At 36.8% G+C, this 17,461-nt stretch overlaps 1 protein-coding gene across 1 annotated transcript in view; it reads left to right on the plus strand.

Annotated features, from left to right (window-relative positions):
* Positions 1–17,461, plus strand: part of LOC111144504 (pleckstrin and Sec7 domain containing 3) — a 615,446-nt gene that overhangs the window by 521,228 nt on the left and 76,757 nt on the right. Inside the window, exon 12 of the mRNA XM_022498815.1 lies at positions 10,181–10,251. Within this exon, the coding sequence (XP_022354523.1) occupies positions 10,181–10,251 (71 nt within the window). The remainder of the gene's footprint in view (positions 1–10,180; positions 10,252–17,461) is intronic.

Consider the following 17,461-nt stretch of genomic DNA (forward strand, 5'->3'; position numbering starts at 1 on the left):
TTTGGTTCAGGTCGTGACCCCAGGCCCCTGGGATGGAGCCGTATGTTGGACTTCCCACTCAGCCAGAAATCTGCTTGTCTCCCATCTCCTTCTGCTCCTCCCTCTGCAACACATGCTCACTCATTCTCTCTCTCTAATAAATAAATCTTTAAAAGAAAAAAAAACAAACAAACACACACCTACCTCAGTGATGTAGAATTTAAGTTTGCCTCCTACCAAGCAAGGTAGGATACCTCTTCATCCTGTAAGGAAGATAATATAAGAATTTTGCCAAATTTTCAGATGCTGTCACTAGAGAAATAAAGCAGCTTTAAAAATGTCTTATGCCCTTTACAAATATGTCATAAATGTATCCCAATTGTACTAGTATAGAAGAGCTTTTGCTGAGCACAACTTTGTTTCCAAGTTCAGGGAGGGTTTATTTTGGAATGCCCTCATTGGTATCACATTATATTTTAAACATCTTTGCCCAATAACAGAAGGAAATTGAAGGTTCTATGCAAAAATCTCATAGTCCCTTTGGTTCCAAACCTGGTAGAGCCTGCAGTGTTAGCCTTCAGGCCGTAACTCAAGAATTATTTCTCATTAGTATGGATATGGCTTACCTCTACTCTTGGGGGGAGGAGGTGGATGGTATCTTTGTCATTTTACTGGGGCAGTGGAAGATGCTTTTCAAGCCAACATACAGGAGAGATTAGTGTATTGAAAGAAAAAATAGACAATGTACATACTGTGTCTTTCTATACATATTAAGTCTTTCTCATATTAAACTTGAATAAAAGCCAAAAGTTGATGATCAGGGAATCCAAAATGAGCAGTGGCCAAAAACAGGATGAATCAGTTTTGATGTAGGAAAAAATTCTCTGCTTTATGAATACAATAGAAAAATTGGAACAGTAAGATCTTAGCCACAATTTGTTCCCAGTTTATTTCAGAAGAAATTAAAGTTGAAGAGTATAGCATGAAAATACAAACTTTTACATGAAGCCTATACCTTTTGGTGGATTAAAAAATGTATAACTTTATTTTTTGGCATATATCCAGCAATACTCTTTACTTACTATTTTATTGCTCAGGAATATTTTCTGATTCCTTCCTCTCTATGAAAAAAATGGTAACAATCTGTACTTTCAGTCCCAGTTATGTATTTAACTGTTTTACGAAGATCAGTGGCAGTAATTGAAGCCAAGATATTGTTATTTTGTATTTCCAAAAAGGCTTCTTCAAATGTATAATGAAGATGAGATGAGAACGTTAACAAGAACTGTTTTGTAATACTGAAGATTTAATGATAGTTCCGTTATCACCCATCTTTGGAACAACTGCCAATTTCTCTTTTGCAGAAATGTATATTCTGTGTGTGTGTGTGTGTGTGTGTGAGAGAGAGAGAGAGAGAGAGACAGACAGACAGACAGAGAGAGACATAGGAGGGGGGAGAGAGAAAGAATGATAAACATAAAAATTCGTTTGACTTTTTTTGTTCCTTATTTTAACCTACAGTGGGCAGGAAACAGTCCCCTAGCCAGGTCAAGGAATAGTCAAGGAATGTGGATAGTCAAGGAATGTGGACTGGTTCAGACTGTTTACCATGGCTGTCCCTTCAATCCTTATTGGGCTGTATTTTCCCTGATCGGTCAGAGTCCACGCTAAGTCAGCTCTTAAATAGCTCGAATGTAACTTTTATATCTCAGAGTTAACCAAGGCACTGGTCTTGGTCTTTCCCTGGTCTTTCCATGCATTTCCCAACTGGTCTTCCCCTACATACAAAGCAGAGCAAAAGTGTCCAGTACTGTGGGGAGCAAGTACTGCAGGTTAGATGGGATCTCAGATTCCATATCAGTAAAGTGGAGATTATAATAATTGCTTCCTCATAAAGCTGTAGGCTTTATTAATACACATTAAGTTTTGGAACACATTAAGTATGTGGTGTTACTTCTGCTATAATTAGTGCTGCTATTAGCATTGGTACCATGCAAAAACATTGGGCTGGTCACATCTGAGAGGGCAGACGGAGGGATCATGCCTCAGCTCTGAATTTCATGGCCATGAGCAAGGATACCTTTGAAAGTTCTAGAATTCAGTGAAATTAGAGAACATACCTAACTTGTATTCCTCTCCTATCCCAAAGAAGAAACAAATGAACAAACAAACAAAAAAACTCCAGAGAACAAAAGCCTGAAAAACCGGTTTCCTCAGAGCCCACCTCCTTGATGGGGACAAGAGGACTTAACTCAGGAAACAGTGCCTGAAAAACCATGCGGCAGGCCCCTCCCCCAGAAAACCAACAACAACAAACAACAACAATAAAAAGACAAGAGAACAACCACCACTACTTCATAGATACAACTTTTATTTTTAATTCGTTCCCACTATTCTGGTTCATTTTTTTTTTATAGATAATTTTTTAACCTATTTACCATCACAGTGAGATGTCCAGTACATCAAATTCCATAATAACCTTTAAACCTGAACTTTTGATACATATACCTGTGTTTTTCTTTTGCTTTTCTATTTTTTAATTTTTTTAATTTAATTTTAGTTTAGTTTAGTTTATTCTTTTTTCATTTTTATTTTTTAATATTCATATAGAGTTAAACTTCAAGGTAATCCCCTTTCCCCAATCTATGCTACCCCTATAGGTAAACCAGTTTTTAATCCCCCTTTATCTTAGGAAAGTTGAGTCCTTTAACAAAGATATCAAGATACATCCAGTAAGAATCAAAATAACCTTCCTCACCCACACTGAGAATTTATAAGCACTCTCCCATCTTTTGACACCTAACTTGCTTACACCAAGCCCCATCTCCCTACACTATGGTGGATCTGCCCTTGCCAGTCATGCTTGCCTCAGTCCTGTGCTACAGTACCCTCCCCCAGAAGAATGGTGCAAATCAAGCCAACACCACATCTCCTGATCTGTAGCCTCAGTTCTGATGATAGTGGCAGGTCTCCTTTTGCAAGCAGACCCATGCACACCTCTTAAAATGTGCACCACTTGGCTGAGGACCAAACACTGCCCACAAAAGGCAAAGAAGCCTCTGCACACAGCCACAGTGAAGGTTAAAGCAGCCAGGACACAACAGCAGGGCACACACAACACACACAGGAGATGCTCCTTAAGGTGTCAAGTCCTATAGAGGAGGGTCACTGCACAGTAGGACATTGTAAGACCTCTTCTTCATAAGGCCATTACCTTAAAGAGCAGGAAATGAACTAACTTTCCTAACACATGGAAAAGATAGCTAGATAAAAAATGAAGAGACAGAGGAGTATGTCCCAAACGAAACAACAGGATAAAACCACAGCAAGAGACCTAAGCAAAATGGAGATAAGTGATATGTCTGATAGAAAACTTCAAGTAATGATCATAAATATACTCACTGGCCTTGAGAAAAGAAAAGGACATCAGTGATTCCCTGAACAAAGATTAAAAAAAGAAGCAGCAAGACAATAAATGAAATTAAAAGCACACTTGATAGAATAAATAGCAAGTTAGAGGACTCAGAGGAACATTAATAACCTGGAAGACAGAGAAATGGGAAGTAATCAAGCTAAACAAAGAGAGGGGGAGAATTATGAAAAATGAGAATAGATTTAGGGAACTCAGCAGTTACATCAAGCATAATAACATTTACATTTTAGGGATCACAGAAGAAGAGAAAGAGAAGAGGACAGAAAATTTATTTGAATTTATTATTTATTTATTTGAAGAAGTAGCTGAAAACTCCCCTAATCTGAAGAAGAGATCCATATCCAGGAGGCACAGAGATTACCCCAACAAAATAAATGCAAGGAGGTCCACACCAAGACACATAGTAATTAAAATGGCAAATAGTGGTAGAGAAAAAAAAAACTTTTAAAGCACCAAGAGAAAAGAAGACATTTCTTATAATGGAAACCTGCTAAGCAATCAGTGGTTTTTCAGCAGAAACTTTACAGGCCAGCAGACAGTGGCATGATATATTCAAAGTGCTGTAAGGGAAAAATCTTCAGCCAAGAATACTCTATCCAGCAAGACTATCATTCAGAATAGAGTGACAGATGAATGGATAAAGAAGATGTAGTGTATATGTATATATACAATGGAATACTACTCAGCCATCAATGATTTCATCAAAATGAAATCTTGCCATTTGCAATGACATGGATGGAACTAAAGAGGACAATGAAGTCAATCACAAAAAGAAGTCAATCACAGAAAGACAGTTATATTATCTCATGTGGCATTTAAGAAACAAAACAGGATCATAGTGGAAGGGAGGGAAGACGAAATCAGAGAGGGAGACAAACTATAAGAGACTCTTAACTACAGGAAATAAACAGGGTTGCTGGAGGGGAGGGAGATGAGGGGATGGGGTAACTGGGGGATGGACCTTCAGGGGGGCACAAGATGTAGTGAGCCCTGGGTATTATATAAGACTGATGAATCACTGAACTCTCTGTCTGAAATTAATAATACATTATATGTTAATTGAATTTAAAAATTTTGAAAAAGAACAGAATGACAGATAAATTTTCTCAGAAAAACAAAAAAATAAAGTAGTTCATGACAACTAAACCAACCCTATAAGAAATATTAAAAGGGATCCTTTGAGTGGAAAGGAAAGGAAAGGCCATAGTAAGACTAGGAGAAGTAGGAAACACAAAAGCAGTATAAGTAAGTATATCTGTAAAAACCAGCCAAGGGATTCACAAAATAAAAGGATGTAAAATACGATACCATATACCTAAAACATGAGGATGAGAGGAGTAAAGAATGGGTTCCAACTTAAGCAACCGTCAGCATAGCATGGACTGCTATATGCAGAAGATATTACATATAAACCAATGGTAGCCACAAATCAAAAACCAGTAATATATAAGCAAAGAATAACAAGAAAGAGATCCAAGTATTTCACTAAAGAAAGCCAGCAAACCATGAAAGAGTACAAGAGAAGAAAGGATAGGAGAAAAACTACAAGAATAACCACAAAGTAAGTAACAAAATGGCAATAACACATCTATCAGTAATTATTTTCAATATAAATGTACTAAACACTCTAATGAATAGGACATAGGGTGTAAAACTATAATATGATATCACCTCACACCTGTCAAAATGGCTAAAATCAACAACATAGAAACAACAGGTGTTGGCAAGGATGTGGAGAAAAAGGAACCTTCCTGCACTGTTAGCCAGAATGCAGACAGGTGCACCCATTGTGAAAAATAGTATGGAGCTTCCTCTAAAAATAAAAGATAGAACTACCCTATAATCTAATGAACACAGTACTGGGTATTTACCCAAAACACATAACAACACTAATTCAATGAGATACATGTCCCCTATGTTGATTGCAGCATTATTTACAATAGCCAAACTACAGAAGCAGCCCAGGTGTTCATCAACAGATTAGCTGATAGAGAAGATGTGGTATATATACGCAATGAAGTATTACTCAGCCATAAAAAGAATTAAATCCTGCGATATGCAACAACGTGGGTGGAGATAGAGTGTATAATGCTAAGCAAAATAAACCAGTCAGAGAAAGACAAATACCACATGATTTCACTCACATGTGCCATTTAAGAAACAAAACAATTATTAAAGGAAAAAAGAGAGACAAACCAAGGAACAAAACAATTATTAAAGGAAAAAAGAGAGACAAACCAAGGAACAATATTCTTAACTCTAGAGAACAAACTGATGATTACTAGACGGGTGGGGTGGTTCAATAGGGGAAACAGGGCAAGGGGATTAAAGAGTGTTTATGATGATATGTGAAGAAGCGTTAACACCTGGTTTTTTTCAAACTATTCCCCAAAAAATAGATGAAGAAGGAAAGCTTCCAGATTCATTCTTTGAAACCAGCATTAGCATAAGAAAACCAGATGAAGACACTACAAAAACAAAAACAAAAACAAAAAACAAAACTACTGGTCAGTATCTCTGATGAACATAGATGCAGAAATCCTCAAGAGAATAGTAGTAAACCAGGTCCAACAATACATCAAAAAAAGTCATTCAACAAGATCAAGTAGGATTTATTCCCAGGATGGAAGGATGGTTCAATATTTGCAAATCAATCAATGAGATATAACATAGTAATTAGAGAAAGGATAAAATTCATATCGTCATTTAAATAGATGCATCAAAAGGATTTGACAAAGTATAACATCCATTCATGATTTTTTAAAAAAAGGCCCTCAACAAGGTAAGTTTAGAGGGACCATACCTCAATATACAAAGACCTTATATGAAAATCCCACATCATACTCAATGGGAAAAAACAGAACATTTCCTCTATGTGAGGAACAAGACAAGGATGTCCACTCTCACCAATTTTATTCAACAAAGGCTGAAAGTCCTAGCCACAGAAGTCAGACAACGAAAAGAAATAAAAGGCTTTCAGTATTTGCAGACGACATAATACTACATAGAAAACCCTGAAGACTCCACCCAAAAGCTACTAGTACTGATAAATTCAGTATAGTTGCAGGATACAAAAATCAGTGTACAGAAATCTGTTGTATTTCTATACACTGTTGATAAAGCAGCAGGAAGTAATTAACAATCCCATTTACAACTGCACCAAAAATAATAAAACACCTAGGAATAAATGTAACTAAAGAAGAAAAAGAAATCAAAGACCACACAAAGAAATGGAAAGACCTTCCATGCTTTTGGATTGAAAGAACAAATATTGCTAAAATGTCTTATACTACCCAAAGCAATCTACAGATCTAATGCAAATCCCTATCAAAATACCAACAGCATTTTTCACAGAACTGGATCAGACAATCCTAAAATTGGTATGGAACCACAAAAGACCCTGAATAGCCAAAGCAATCTTAAAAAGAAAAGGTGGAGGCATCACAATTCCAGACTTCAAGTTACATTGCGGAACTGGTAATGAAAACAGTATGGTACTGGCACAAAAATGGACACATAGATTAATAGAAATGGATAGAATACACAGAAATAAACACACAACTGCATGATCAATTAATCTCTGAAAAAGGAGGAAAGAATGTGCAATGGGAAAAAGTCTGATCAACTGGTGTTGGGAAAACTGTACAGCAACATGCAAAAGAATGAAACTGGACCATTTTTTTCACTACACACAAAAATAAAGGCAAAATGGCGTGAAGACCTAAATGTGAGACCTGAAACCATAAAAATCCTAGAAGAGGGCACAGGCAGTAACTTCTTTGACATCATCTATAATAAAATTTTTCTAGATACTTCTCCTGAGGCAAGGGAAATAAAAGGAAAAATGAACAATTGGGACTACTAAATTAAAAGTATCTGCACAGCGAAGAAAACTCTCTACAAAACTAAAAGGCAGCCTATGGAATGGGAGAAGAAATTTGCAAATGACCTATCTGTTAAAGTGTTAGTATCCAAAATACACAAAGAACTTACTCAACACCCAAAACACAAATAGCCCAATTAAAAAATGGGCAAAAGATATGAACAGACATTTCTCCCAAGGACATCCAGATGGCCAATAGACACATGAAAAGATGCTCAACATCAGTCATCATCAGGGAAGTACAAATCAAAACCATCATGAGATATCACCTGTCGGAATGGCTAAAGTCAAAAATTCAAGAACAAGTGTTGGCAAGTATGTGGAGAGAAAGGGACCTTCATGCACTGTTGGTGAGAATGCAAACTGGTGCAGCCACTGTGGAAACAGTGGTTTCTTTAAAAACTAAAAATAGAACTACCCTAAATACCCAGTAATTGCACTGCTGGATATTTACCCAAAAAATACAAAAACACTAAGTCAGAGGCACATATGCATCCCCATGTTTGTTGCAGCATTATTTACAATTTCCAAATTATGGAAGCAGCCCAGGTGTCCTTCAGTAGAGGAAGGGATAAAGAAACGGGGTGTGTGTGTGTGTGTGTGTGTGTGTGTGTACACAAGGGAATATTACTCATCCATGAAAAAAGAATGAAACCTTGACATTTGCAACAACATGGATGGATCAGAGAACGTGATGCTAAGCAAAATAAGTCAGAGAAAGAGAAATACCATATGATTTCACTCACACGTGGAATTTAAGAAACAAATGAGCAAAGGAAAAAAGGAAGAAACAAAGAAACAGACTCTTAAATATAGGGAACTAACTGATGGTTACCAGCGATTATTTGGGTGGGGGCAATGGGTAAAATAGGGGATGGGGATTAAAGGTGATGGGAAAAAGCAAAAACTAAATAAATAAAAATAAGAGAAAAACAAGAAAGAAAAGGGATTTCTCTAAATTACTTTCCACCATTAGCTAGTGATTTGCCTTAACTTGGGTAAATTTTCCATATTTTTAAATGAAGCATCTGAAGTTTTGAAAAGTTGGTGAATTGGCCAGGAGTTACTCAGGGGTTTTGGGTGAGATTGTTTTAAAACAAGACTAGAAACCAGCTGTTCTGTTTCTAGTCAGGTACCTTCAGCACACCATGCTGCCTTTGGTTCTGCTCTGCCATGGCTCGTGCAGCCTGTGGTCACTTCTGTGTGCACCATTCTCACATCAACCATATCAATTTTGACACCTATTGAACAGTACATTCAACATTTATGTTATACACACACACACACACACACACACACACACAAACACACACACAAAATGATCTGTGGCTCTCTTTATAAAGGAGATGGTGGTGTACTGTTGTTGATCATTTATTTTTGAGTACATACTTTTAAACCTTGCATAGTGAAAGCAGATGGGATGATTTTTTTTTTTTTTAATTTCCCCTGGAAACCTGCAGAGCGGATGTTTTGAGTCCTTTTTTGCCAGGTGGATATATCAGTATGATGTTGGCAGGGGCACCTGTGTTATGTAGGTGGATATTCACACAATTCCCAACCCTAAGGATTCTTGAGTCTTCAGTCAAAGGAGATTTAAAGGATTTTAAGAAAATACATTTCCTAATTTAATTAGGTATCCAAGTTAAGACAACATAAAGGCAGCCAAATGGTTGATGGAGGAATATGAACAAGTGGTCCTCTCTACCTATTTGGATAGACATGTTTAGAAAAATGGCATTCAGGGGTGCCTGGGTGGCTCAGTCATTAAGCGTCTGCCTTCAGCTCAGGTCATGATCCCAGGGTTCTGGGATCGAGCCCTGCATCGGGCTCCCTGCTCAGCAGGAAGCCTGCTTCTCCCTCTCCCACTTCCCCTACTTGTGTTCCCTCTTGCTGTCTCTCTCTCTGTCAAATAAGTAAATAAAATCTTTAAAGAAAAAAAAAAGAAAAAGAAAAATGGCACTCAGGTAATAACATTTTCCAGTTACATTATTTTAATTAGGATTAAGATTAGATAGTAAATTGTTTTTGCTAATCTGTGCTTTTGTTTTAGGATAGTCTATAAAAGTATACATAAGTCAGTTGAGAAATTCTACTTTTTACTCCAAGAAAATATAAACAAAAATAATATAAGGACTTCTGGAAGAAAATTAATTTGGAGAATTTTTATGAGGGTACCTAATGTCTGCCTTACACAGTGCCAGGTACTGTGAATTATAGAAATGAAGGGTACCTGCTCTCACTTCATTCATAATCCCCTGAAAAGTGACATTTTAACAAAAATACTGTTACAGTGTGGCAAGATCTGCAACTGAGTTACCACAGGTTGCCATAGGAATAATAATATCTAAAATTATAATCCAGTTGGTGGGTGTTGAGGGGAAATACCAAGAGGAGGTCTTTTATATTCTGAGATTTTAATGATTTCTAGAAACTTTGAAAAGCTATAGATGATCTGGTACATGAGCCTTTTAAGCTTTCTCTTAGATTAATATATACTTCCAAAATGCCTCTTTGCTTTCCCAGTCCTTAAGTCATGTCTATAGAGCCATGCTTCCTGGGTTCAGATTCTTGTTCTCTTCTCTTCCTAGTTGTGTGACCATGAGTGGATTACTTTCTGTGCTTCAGTTTTATAAAAAGACAAGAGTCATAGTACCTGTCTCGCAGGATTATTGGGAGGATTAAGTGAGATAGTACATGGAAGACATTTTTGGAATACTGCCTGTTTTTGTTAAAGTCTCAAGAAAATTTTAGTTCTCATTATTATTAATTTTGGAAGTTAATAAACCAGGAACATTGAAACACAATTACCATGTTGATCATTTTGATTCTTTCTAAAATGCTGCTTTCTGTCAAATAAAATTTTCCATTTTTTTTCCCCTTTCTAGCTCCAAGAGGAAAGCGAGGATGGAAAACTTTTTATGCTGTACTAAAAGGAACAGTCCTTTATTTGCAAAAGGTAAACATAAATTAAAAATGAAGCCCATAAAACTTTATGAAATAATTTGACAAGGTAGCCAGAAAATATTTACTTTGTACAAAGAGCCTACATCGAACACCCAAAAAATTACTTAATTGATGTCTAAATTCCTTGTTCATTTTTTTGTTGTTGTTTCTGGTTAAAATTTATTTTAGAAATTATATGTATGTAACTATATATATTATATAAAGTATTTTATACACAAAATATTTGATATGTATGTTATAGTATATATTAAATATAAATATGTGTGATCAGAGCTGTGTTCCATTTGTGTTCAGTTAGAAATTTTGAATACAGGCTGATAAGTCAGACTGCAAATGGTCTATGTAGATACGGTCCTGTGGCAGCACTTGTTTCTTGGTTATTTATACTATAGATTAGTTAGATCTGCCATTTATCTCTTTCACTAATACTATGAAATAGAATATCTTTATTTAATTATTTGCCTTCATTTAAATCTTACCTAAATCTAGAAACACACTTCAGTCAAGTCCTGAAGCCTTGATACTTAATATAATCCAAATTATCTGGGGAAGTTTTTAACCGGACCATTTCCTGCCTGGATCCTTTCTTCTAAATCCCAGAATCTGGAAATCTATTTGGGATCAAGTTTGTATGTTCTGGCCTTTGAAAAGTAATCCCTGGAGCTTCTACCTCCCTAGCTCTGTGTGTGTAAATATGAGAAATTTGTGTGTTGACTGGAATGAGGTCCACCCCTTCCCAGGGCCAAACAGGATTCCAGCTCTAACTGTGAAGGGTGCTTGGGATTCAGGCAAATAGCAAGGCAATAACAACACTGCCCTCAATGATGACTGATAGGAAAAGTCATTTTTTTAACGGTGATCAAAAACACATAACCCTCAATTTTTAAGTGCACAGTAGATAGTATTAACTGTCAGCACAGTGTTGTACAACAGATCTCTAGAAATTTTCCATCTTGCATGACAAATACCAAGTAAACAGCAATTCTCCCACTACCCCTCTCCCCAACCCCTGGCAACCACTATTCCACCCTCTGTTTCTGAGTTTGGCTATTTCATGTAAGTGGAAACGCATAGTATATTTGTCCTTCAGTGACTGGCTGGTTTCATTTAACATAGTATGATGAAGGTTCATCCATTTTGTAGTCTATGACAGAATTCCCTTCTTTTTTTAATGGCTAAATAATAGTCTATTTTTTACTTCATTTTCTTTCTTCATTCATTCATGCATAGATCTTTATGTTGTTTCCACCTCTTGGTCATTGTAAATAATGCTGAAGTAAACATGGAATGCAAATCTCTTTTTGATATCCTGATTCAATTACCACTGATAAAGGTAACACAGAAGTGAGATCACTGGATCATATGGTAGTTCTATTTATTTTGTAAAGAATATCTATACTGTTGTCCATAGTGGCTGAATTATTTTCAGTTCCCACCAACAATGCACAGGAGTTCTAATTTCTCCACATGCATGTTAGCACTTCTTATCCTCTGTTTTTTTGTTTCGTTTTGTTTTTAATAATGGCCATCCTAATAAGTATGAGGCGATATCTCATTTTAGTTTTGATTTACATTTTCCTGATGATTTGTGATGTCAAGCATCTTTTCACATACCAGTTGGCCATATGAATGTTGTCTTTGTAGAAATGTCTCTCCAAGTCCTTTGCCCATAATTTATTCAGATGATTTGTTGTTTTTCTTTTGTTTGTTTTTTGCTATTGAGTTATAGGACTTTCTTACATATTTTGATGTTAACCCCTTATTGTATATATGGTTTTCAGATATTTCCTCCCATTTTATAGGTAGCCTTTTCAATCCCTTGTTTCCTTTGCTGTACAGAAGATTTTTATTTTTGTGTAGTCACACTTGTTTATTTTTGCTTCTATTGCCTGTGCTTTTGGAATCACATTCAAGAAATCATTGCCAGTGTCAATGCCAACAAACTTTTCAGCTGTTTTCTTCTAGTTTTATAGTATCAAGTCTACATTTGAGCCTTTAATCTATTCTGAGTTAACTTTTGTTTAGGGTATAAGATGAAATGTCATTCTTTCATATGCGGATACCCATTTTCCTAGTACTATTTGAAAAAGGAATTATCTTTTCCCCCTTGTGTACTGTTGGCACTCTGCTGGAAATCAGTTTACTGTATACACATAGGATTATTTTTGGGTTCTCTTCTCTGTTAAGTTTGTCTGTATGTCTGTCCTTACACCAATACTATAATGTTTTAATTACTGTAGCTTTGTAATATATTTTGAAATTAGGAAATGTGAGGCCTCTAAATTTGTTCTTTCTCAAGATTGTTCTGACTATTCAGGATCCTTTCTAGTTCCATATGAATCTCAGGGTGGGTTTTCTATTTCTATAAAAAAATGCCATTGGGATTTTGATAAGTATATTGAATCTGTAGGTGACTTTGAGGAATATAAACATTTTTTTAAATTTTTAAATTTTTTAATTTTTTACAAACATATAATGTATTATTAACCCCAGGGGTACCTGTGAATCACCAGGTTTGCACACTTCACAGCACACAACAGCATCCTTCTAAAGAATGAATGGGTCAACCAGGAAATTAAAGAAGAATTGAAAAAATTCATGGAAACAAATAATGAAAACACAACAGTTCAAAATCTGTGGGACACAGCAAAGGCAGTCCTGAGAGGAAAATATATAGCGGTACAAGCCTTTCTCAAGAAACAAGAAAGGTCTCAAATACACAACCTAACCCTACACCTAAAGGAGCTAGAGAAAGAACAACACAGAAAGCCTAAACCCAGCAGAACAAGAGAAATAATAAAGATCAGAGCAGAAATCAATGAAATAGAAACAAAAAAAAAAAAAAAAAAATAGAACAAATCAACAAAACTAGGAGCTGGTTCTTTGAAAACATTAATAAGATTGATAAACCCCTGGCCAGACTTATCAAAAGAGAAAGGACCCAAATAAATAAAATCATGAATGAAAGAGGAGTGATCACAACCAACACCAAAGAAATACAAACAATTATAAGAACATATTATGAGCAACTCTATGCCAAAAAATCTGATGATCTGGAAGAAATGGATGCATTCCTAGAGACATATAAACCACCACAACTGAACCAGGAAGACAGAAAACCTGAACAGACCCATAACCAGTGAAGAGATTGAAACAGTCATCAAAAATCTCCAAACAAACAAAAGCCCAGGGCCAGACGGCTTCCCAGGGGAATTCTACCAAACATTTAAAGAAGAACTAATTCCTATTCTCCTGAAACTGTTCCAAAAAAGAGAAATGGAAGGAAAACTTCCAAACTCATTTTATGAGGCTAGCATCAGCTTGATCCCAAAACCAGACAAGGATCCCATCAAAAAAGAGAACTACAGACCAATATCCTTGATGAACACAGATGCAAAAATTCTCACCAAAATACTAGCCAATAGGACCCAACAGTAGATTGAAAGGATTATTCACCATGACCAAGTGGGATTTATTCCAGGGCTACAAGTTTGGTTCAACATCCGCAAATCAATCAATGTGATACATTAATAAAAGAAAGAACAAGAACTATATGATACTCTCAATAGATGCTGAAAAAGCATTTGAGAAAGTACAGTATCCTTTCCTGATCAAAACTCTTCGAAGTGTAGGGATAGAGGGGACATACCTCAATATCATCAAAGCCATCTATGAAAAACCCACCCACCGCAAATATTCTCAATGGAGAAAAACTGAGAGCATTTCCGCTAAGGTCAGGAACATGGCAGAGATGTCCATTATCACCACTGTTATTCAACATAGTACTAGAAGTCCTAGCCTTCTAGTGTTTTTTCATTATTTGTTTCCATGAATTTTTTCAATTCTTCTTTAATTTTCTGGTGACCCATTCATTCTTTAGAAGGATGCTGTTTAGTCTCCCTGTATTTGGGTTCTTTCCAAATTTCCTCTTGTGATTGAGTTTTAGCTTCAGAGCCTTGTGGTCTGAAAATATGCAGGGAATGATCCCAATCTTTTGATACCAGTTGAGACCTGATTTAGGACTGAGGATGTGATCTATTCTGGAGAATGTTCCATGTGCACTAGAGAAGAATGTGTATTCTGTCTCTTTGGGATGGAATGTTCTGAATATATCCGTGATGTCCATCTGGTCCAGTGTGTCATTTAAGGCCTTTATTTCCTTGTTGAACTTTTACTTGGATGATCTGTCCATTTCAGTGAGGGGAGTGTTAAAGTCCCCTACTATTATTGTATTATTGTCGATGTGTTTGATTTTGTTATTAATTGGTTTATATAATTGTCTGCTCCCATGTTAGGAGCATAGATGTTTAAAATTGTTAGATCTTCTTGTTGGATAGACCCTTTGAGAATGCTATAGTGTCCTTCCTTATCTCTTATTATAGTCTTTGGCTTAAAATCCAATTGATCTGATATAAGGATTGCCATCCCAGCTTTCTTTTGATGTCCATTAGCAAGGTAAATTGTTTTCCACCCCCTCACTTTAAATCTGGAGGTGTCTTTGGGTCTAAAGTGAGTTTCTTGTAGGCAGCATATTGATGGGTTTTGTTTTTTTACCCATTCTATACCTTGTGTCTTTTGATTGGGGCATTTAGCCCATTTACATTCAGGGTAACTATTGAGAGATAAGAACTTAGTGCCTTTGTATTGCCTGTAAGGTGACTGTTACTGTATATTATCTCTGTTCCTTTCTGATCTACTACTTTTAGGGTCTCTCTTTGCTTAGAGGACCTCTTTCAATATTTCCTGTAGAGCTGGTTTGGTGTTTGCAAATTCTTTCAGTTTTTATTTGTCCTGGAAATTTTTAATCTCTCCTTCTATTTTCAATAATAGCCTAGCTGGATATAGTATTCTTGGCTGCATGTTTTTCTCATTTAGTGCTCTGAATATATCATGCGAGTTCATTCTGGCCTGCCAGGTCTCTGTGGATGAGTCCGCTGCCAATCCAATATTTTTACCATTGTATGTTACAGACTTCTTGTCCTAGCCTGCTTTCAGGATTTTCTCTTTGTCGCTAAGACTTGTAAATTTTACTGTTAGATGACAGGGTGTGGACCTATTCTTATTGATTTTGAGGGGGTTTCTCTGCACTTCATGGATTTTAATGCTTGTTCCCTTTGCCATATTAGGGGAATTCTCTACAGTAATTCTCACCAGTGTACCTTCTGCTCCCCTCTCTCTTTCTTCTTCTTCTGGAATCCCAATATTTCTAATGTTATTTCGTCTTATGGTCTCACTTACCTCTTGAATTCTCCCCTCGTGGTCCAATAGTTGTTTGTCTCTCTTTTGCTCAGCTTCTTTATGCTCTGTCATTTGGTCTTCTATATCACTAATTCTTTCTTCTGCCTCATTTATCCTAGCAGTAAGAGCCTCCATTTTTTATTGCACCTCATTAATAGCTTTTATTATTTCAACTTGGTTAGAATTTAGTTCTTTTAATTCTCCAGAAAGGGCTTTTATTTCTCCAGACAGGTTTCTCTTATATCTTCCATGCCTTTTTTGAGCCCTGCTAGCACCTTGAGAATCATCATTCTGAACTCTAGATCTGACATATTACCAATGTCCTTATTGATTAGGACCCTAGCCTTCAGTACTGCTCTTGGTTTTTTTTTTGTTTTGTTTTGTTTTGTTTTTTTGTTTTTTTTTTGTGGTGAGTTTTTCTGCCTTGTCATTTTATCCAGATAAGAACATATGAAGGAGCAAATAAAATACTAAAAGGGTGGCAAGGACCCCAAGAAAATGTGCTTTAATCAAATCAGAAGACACCCCAAATCGTGGGAGGGAGAGAGGGGGTAAAAGGAAGTTCAGAAGAAAAGAATTAAAATAAGAAAACAAATAAAGAAACAATATAAAAAGGGAAAATATATATATATATATTATACTGGTGACTAGAACAGGGTCACCCACTTAATTTTTGGAGTATTTTGGTCTCTTAGAAGAAACTGCCTCCCAAAATTTTAAAGATGAAAAACATATATAAGAGTAAACGTAATGAAGGGATGGAATATGACTATAAAGATGAAAAAAATTTTTTTTTAATTTCTAAAAAAGGAGTTGATAAGGTAAGTTGGTTGGGAGAATAAAGAAAAAGAAAGTGGAGGGAATTTGCTCAGGCTGGAGACTAGAAAAAGCCCAGTGCTAGATTTAGGGTGTATTTTGATCTATTAGATAAAGTTGTACCCCAGATTTTTTAGAAGAAAAAACCCTATGTGTCTATAAAAAATAAAGTTAGATACAATGAAGGATAAAATATGACTATAACAATGAAGTTTCAAAAAAGATTTTTTTTTATGAAAGGTATTGTTAAGATAAAGTAGTTATAAAAACCTTAAAAGAGGAAAGGGTAAAAGTTAGAAAAAATTTAGCAGAAGAAAAAAAAATAAAATTAAAAAAAATTAACTCTGCAAGACTAAAGAATCATGGGGAGAAAGCCATGACTTCCATGCTTTGCTTCCTCCTCCTCTGGAATTCTGCTGTTCTCCTTGGTAAGTGAACTTGGTCTTGACTGGATTTCTTGTTGATCTTCTGGGGTAGGGGCCTGTTGTAGTGATTCTCAAGTGTCTTTGCCTGAGGCAGAATTGCACTGCCCTTACCCAGGGGCCAGGCTAAGTAATCTGTTCCAGTTTGCTTTCGGGAATTTTTGTTCCCTGAATGCTTTCCGTAGAGTTCTGGAGGACGGGAATGAAAATGGCGACCTCCCTATCTGCGGCCCAGAGGAGAGGGGGCTCACGGCCCCACTCCTCAATGCGGCCTCTGAGAAAAGCGCTCAATCACTCCCATCTCCCTGGCCTTTGGCTGCACTCTGAGCTCACCCAGCCTGTGACCAAGCATCTCTGTCTCTGGCACATAGCTCTTCCTGGAGTCTCCGTTCCCGCAGATCCCTGAGCTCTTTCAGGGGTGGTCTCCCCGGATCTTGTGGGGACCCCTCTCACAGAGCAGTGGCCTGTGCCACGGATCACAGTTCAAGGTAACCCCAAGTTGAGAGCTCACTCCTCGGCTCTGTCTCTGTAGCCGGCTTCCGTGCTCTAATACCTACGAGTTCTGCAACACTCAGACACCCCCGATCCTTCTGTCACCCCGCGGGACCTGGGGCCGTGCTGTTCCCGTGTGGGCTTCACCCCAGTTTAGCCTCTGGAGTGATGTCCCTCAGTGGAGCAGACTTTTAAAAGTCCTGATTTTGTGCTCCGTTGTTCTGCCACTTGTCA

The sequence above is a fragment of the Enhydra lutris genome, unplaced genomic scaffold, assembly GCF_002288905.1.
Source record: "Enhydra lutris kenyoni isolate GAN:26980312 unplaced genomic scaffold, ASM228890v2 scaffoldscaffold11, whole genome shotgun sequence".
In the NCBI taxonomy this organism is placed as follows: domain Eukaryota; kingdom Metazoa; phylum Chordata; class Mammalia; order Carnivora; family Mustelidae; genus Enhydra; species Enhydra lutris.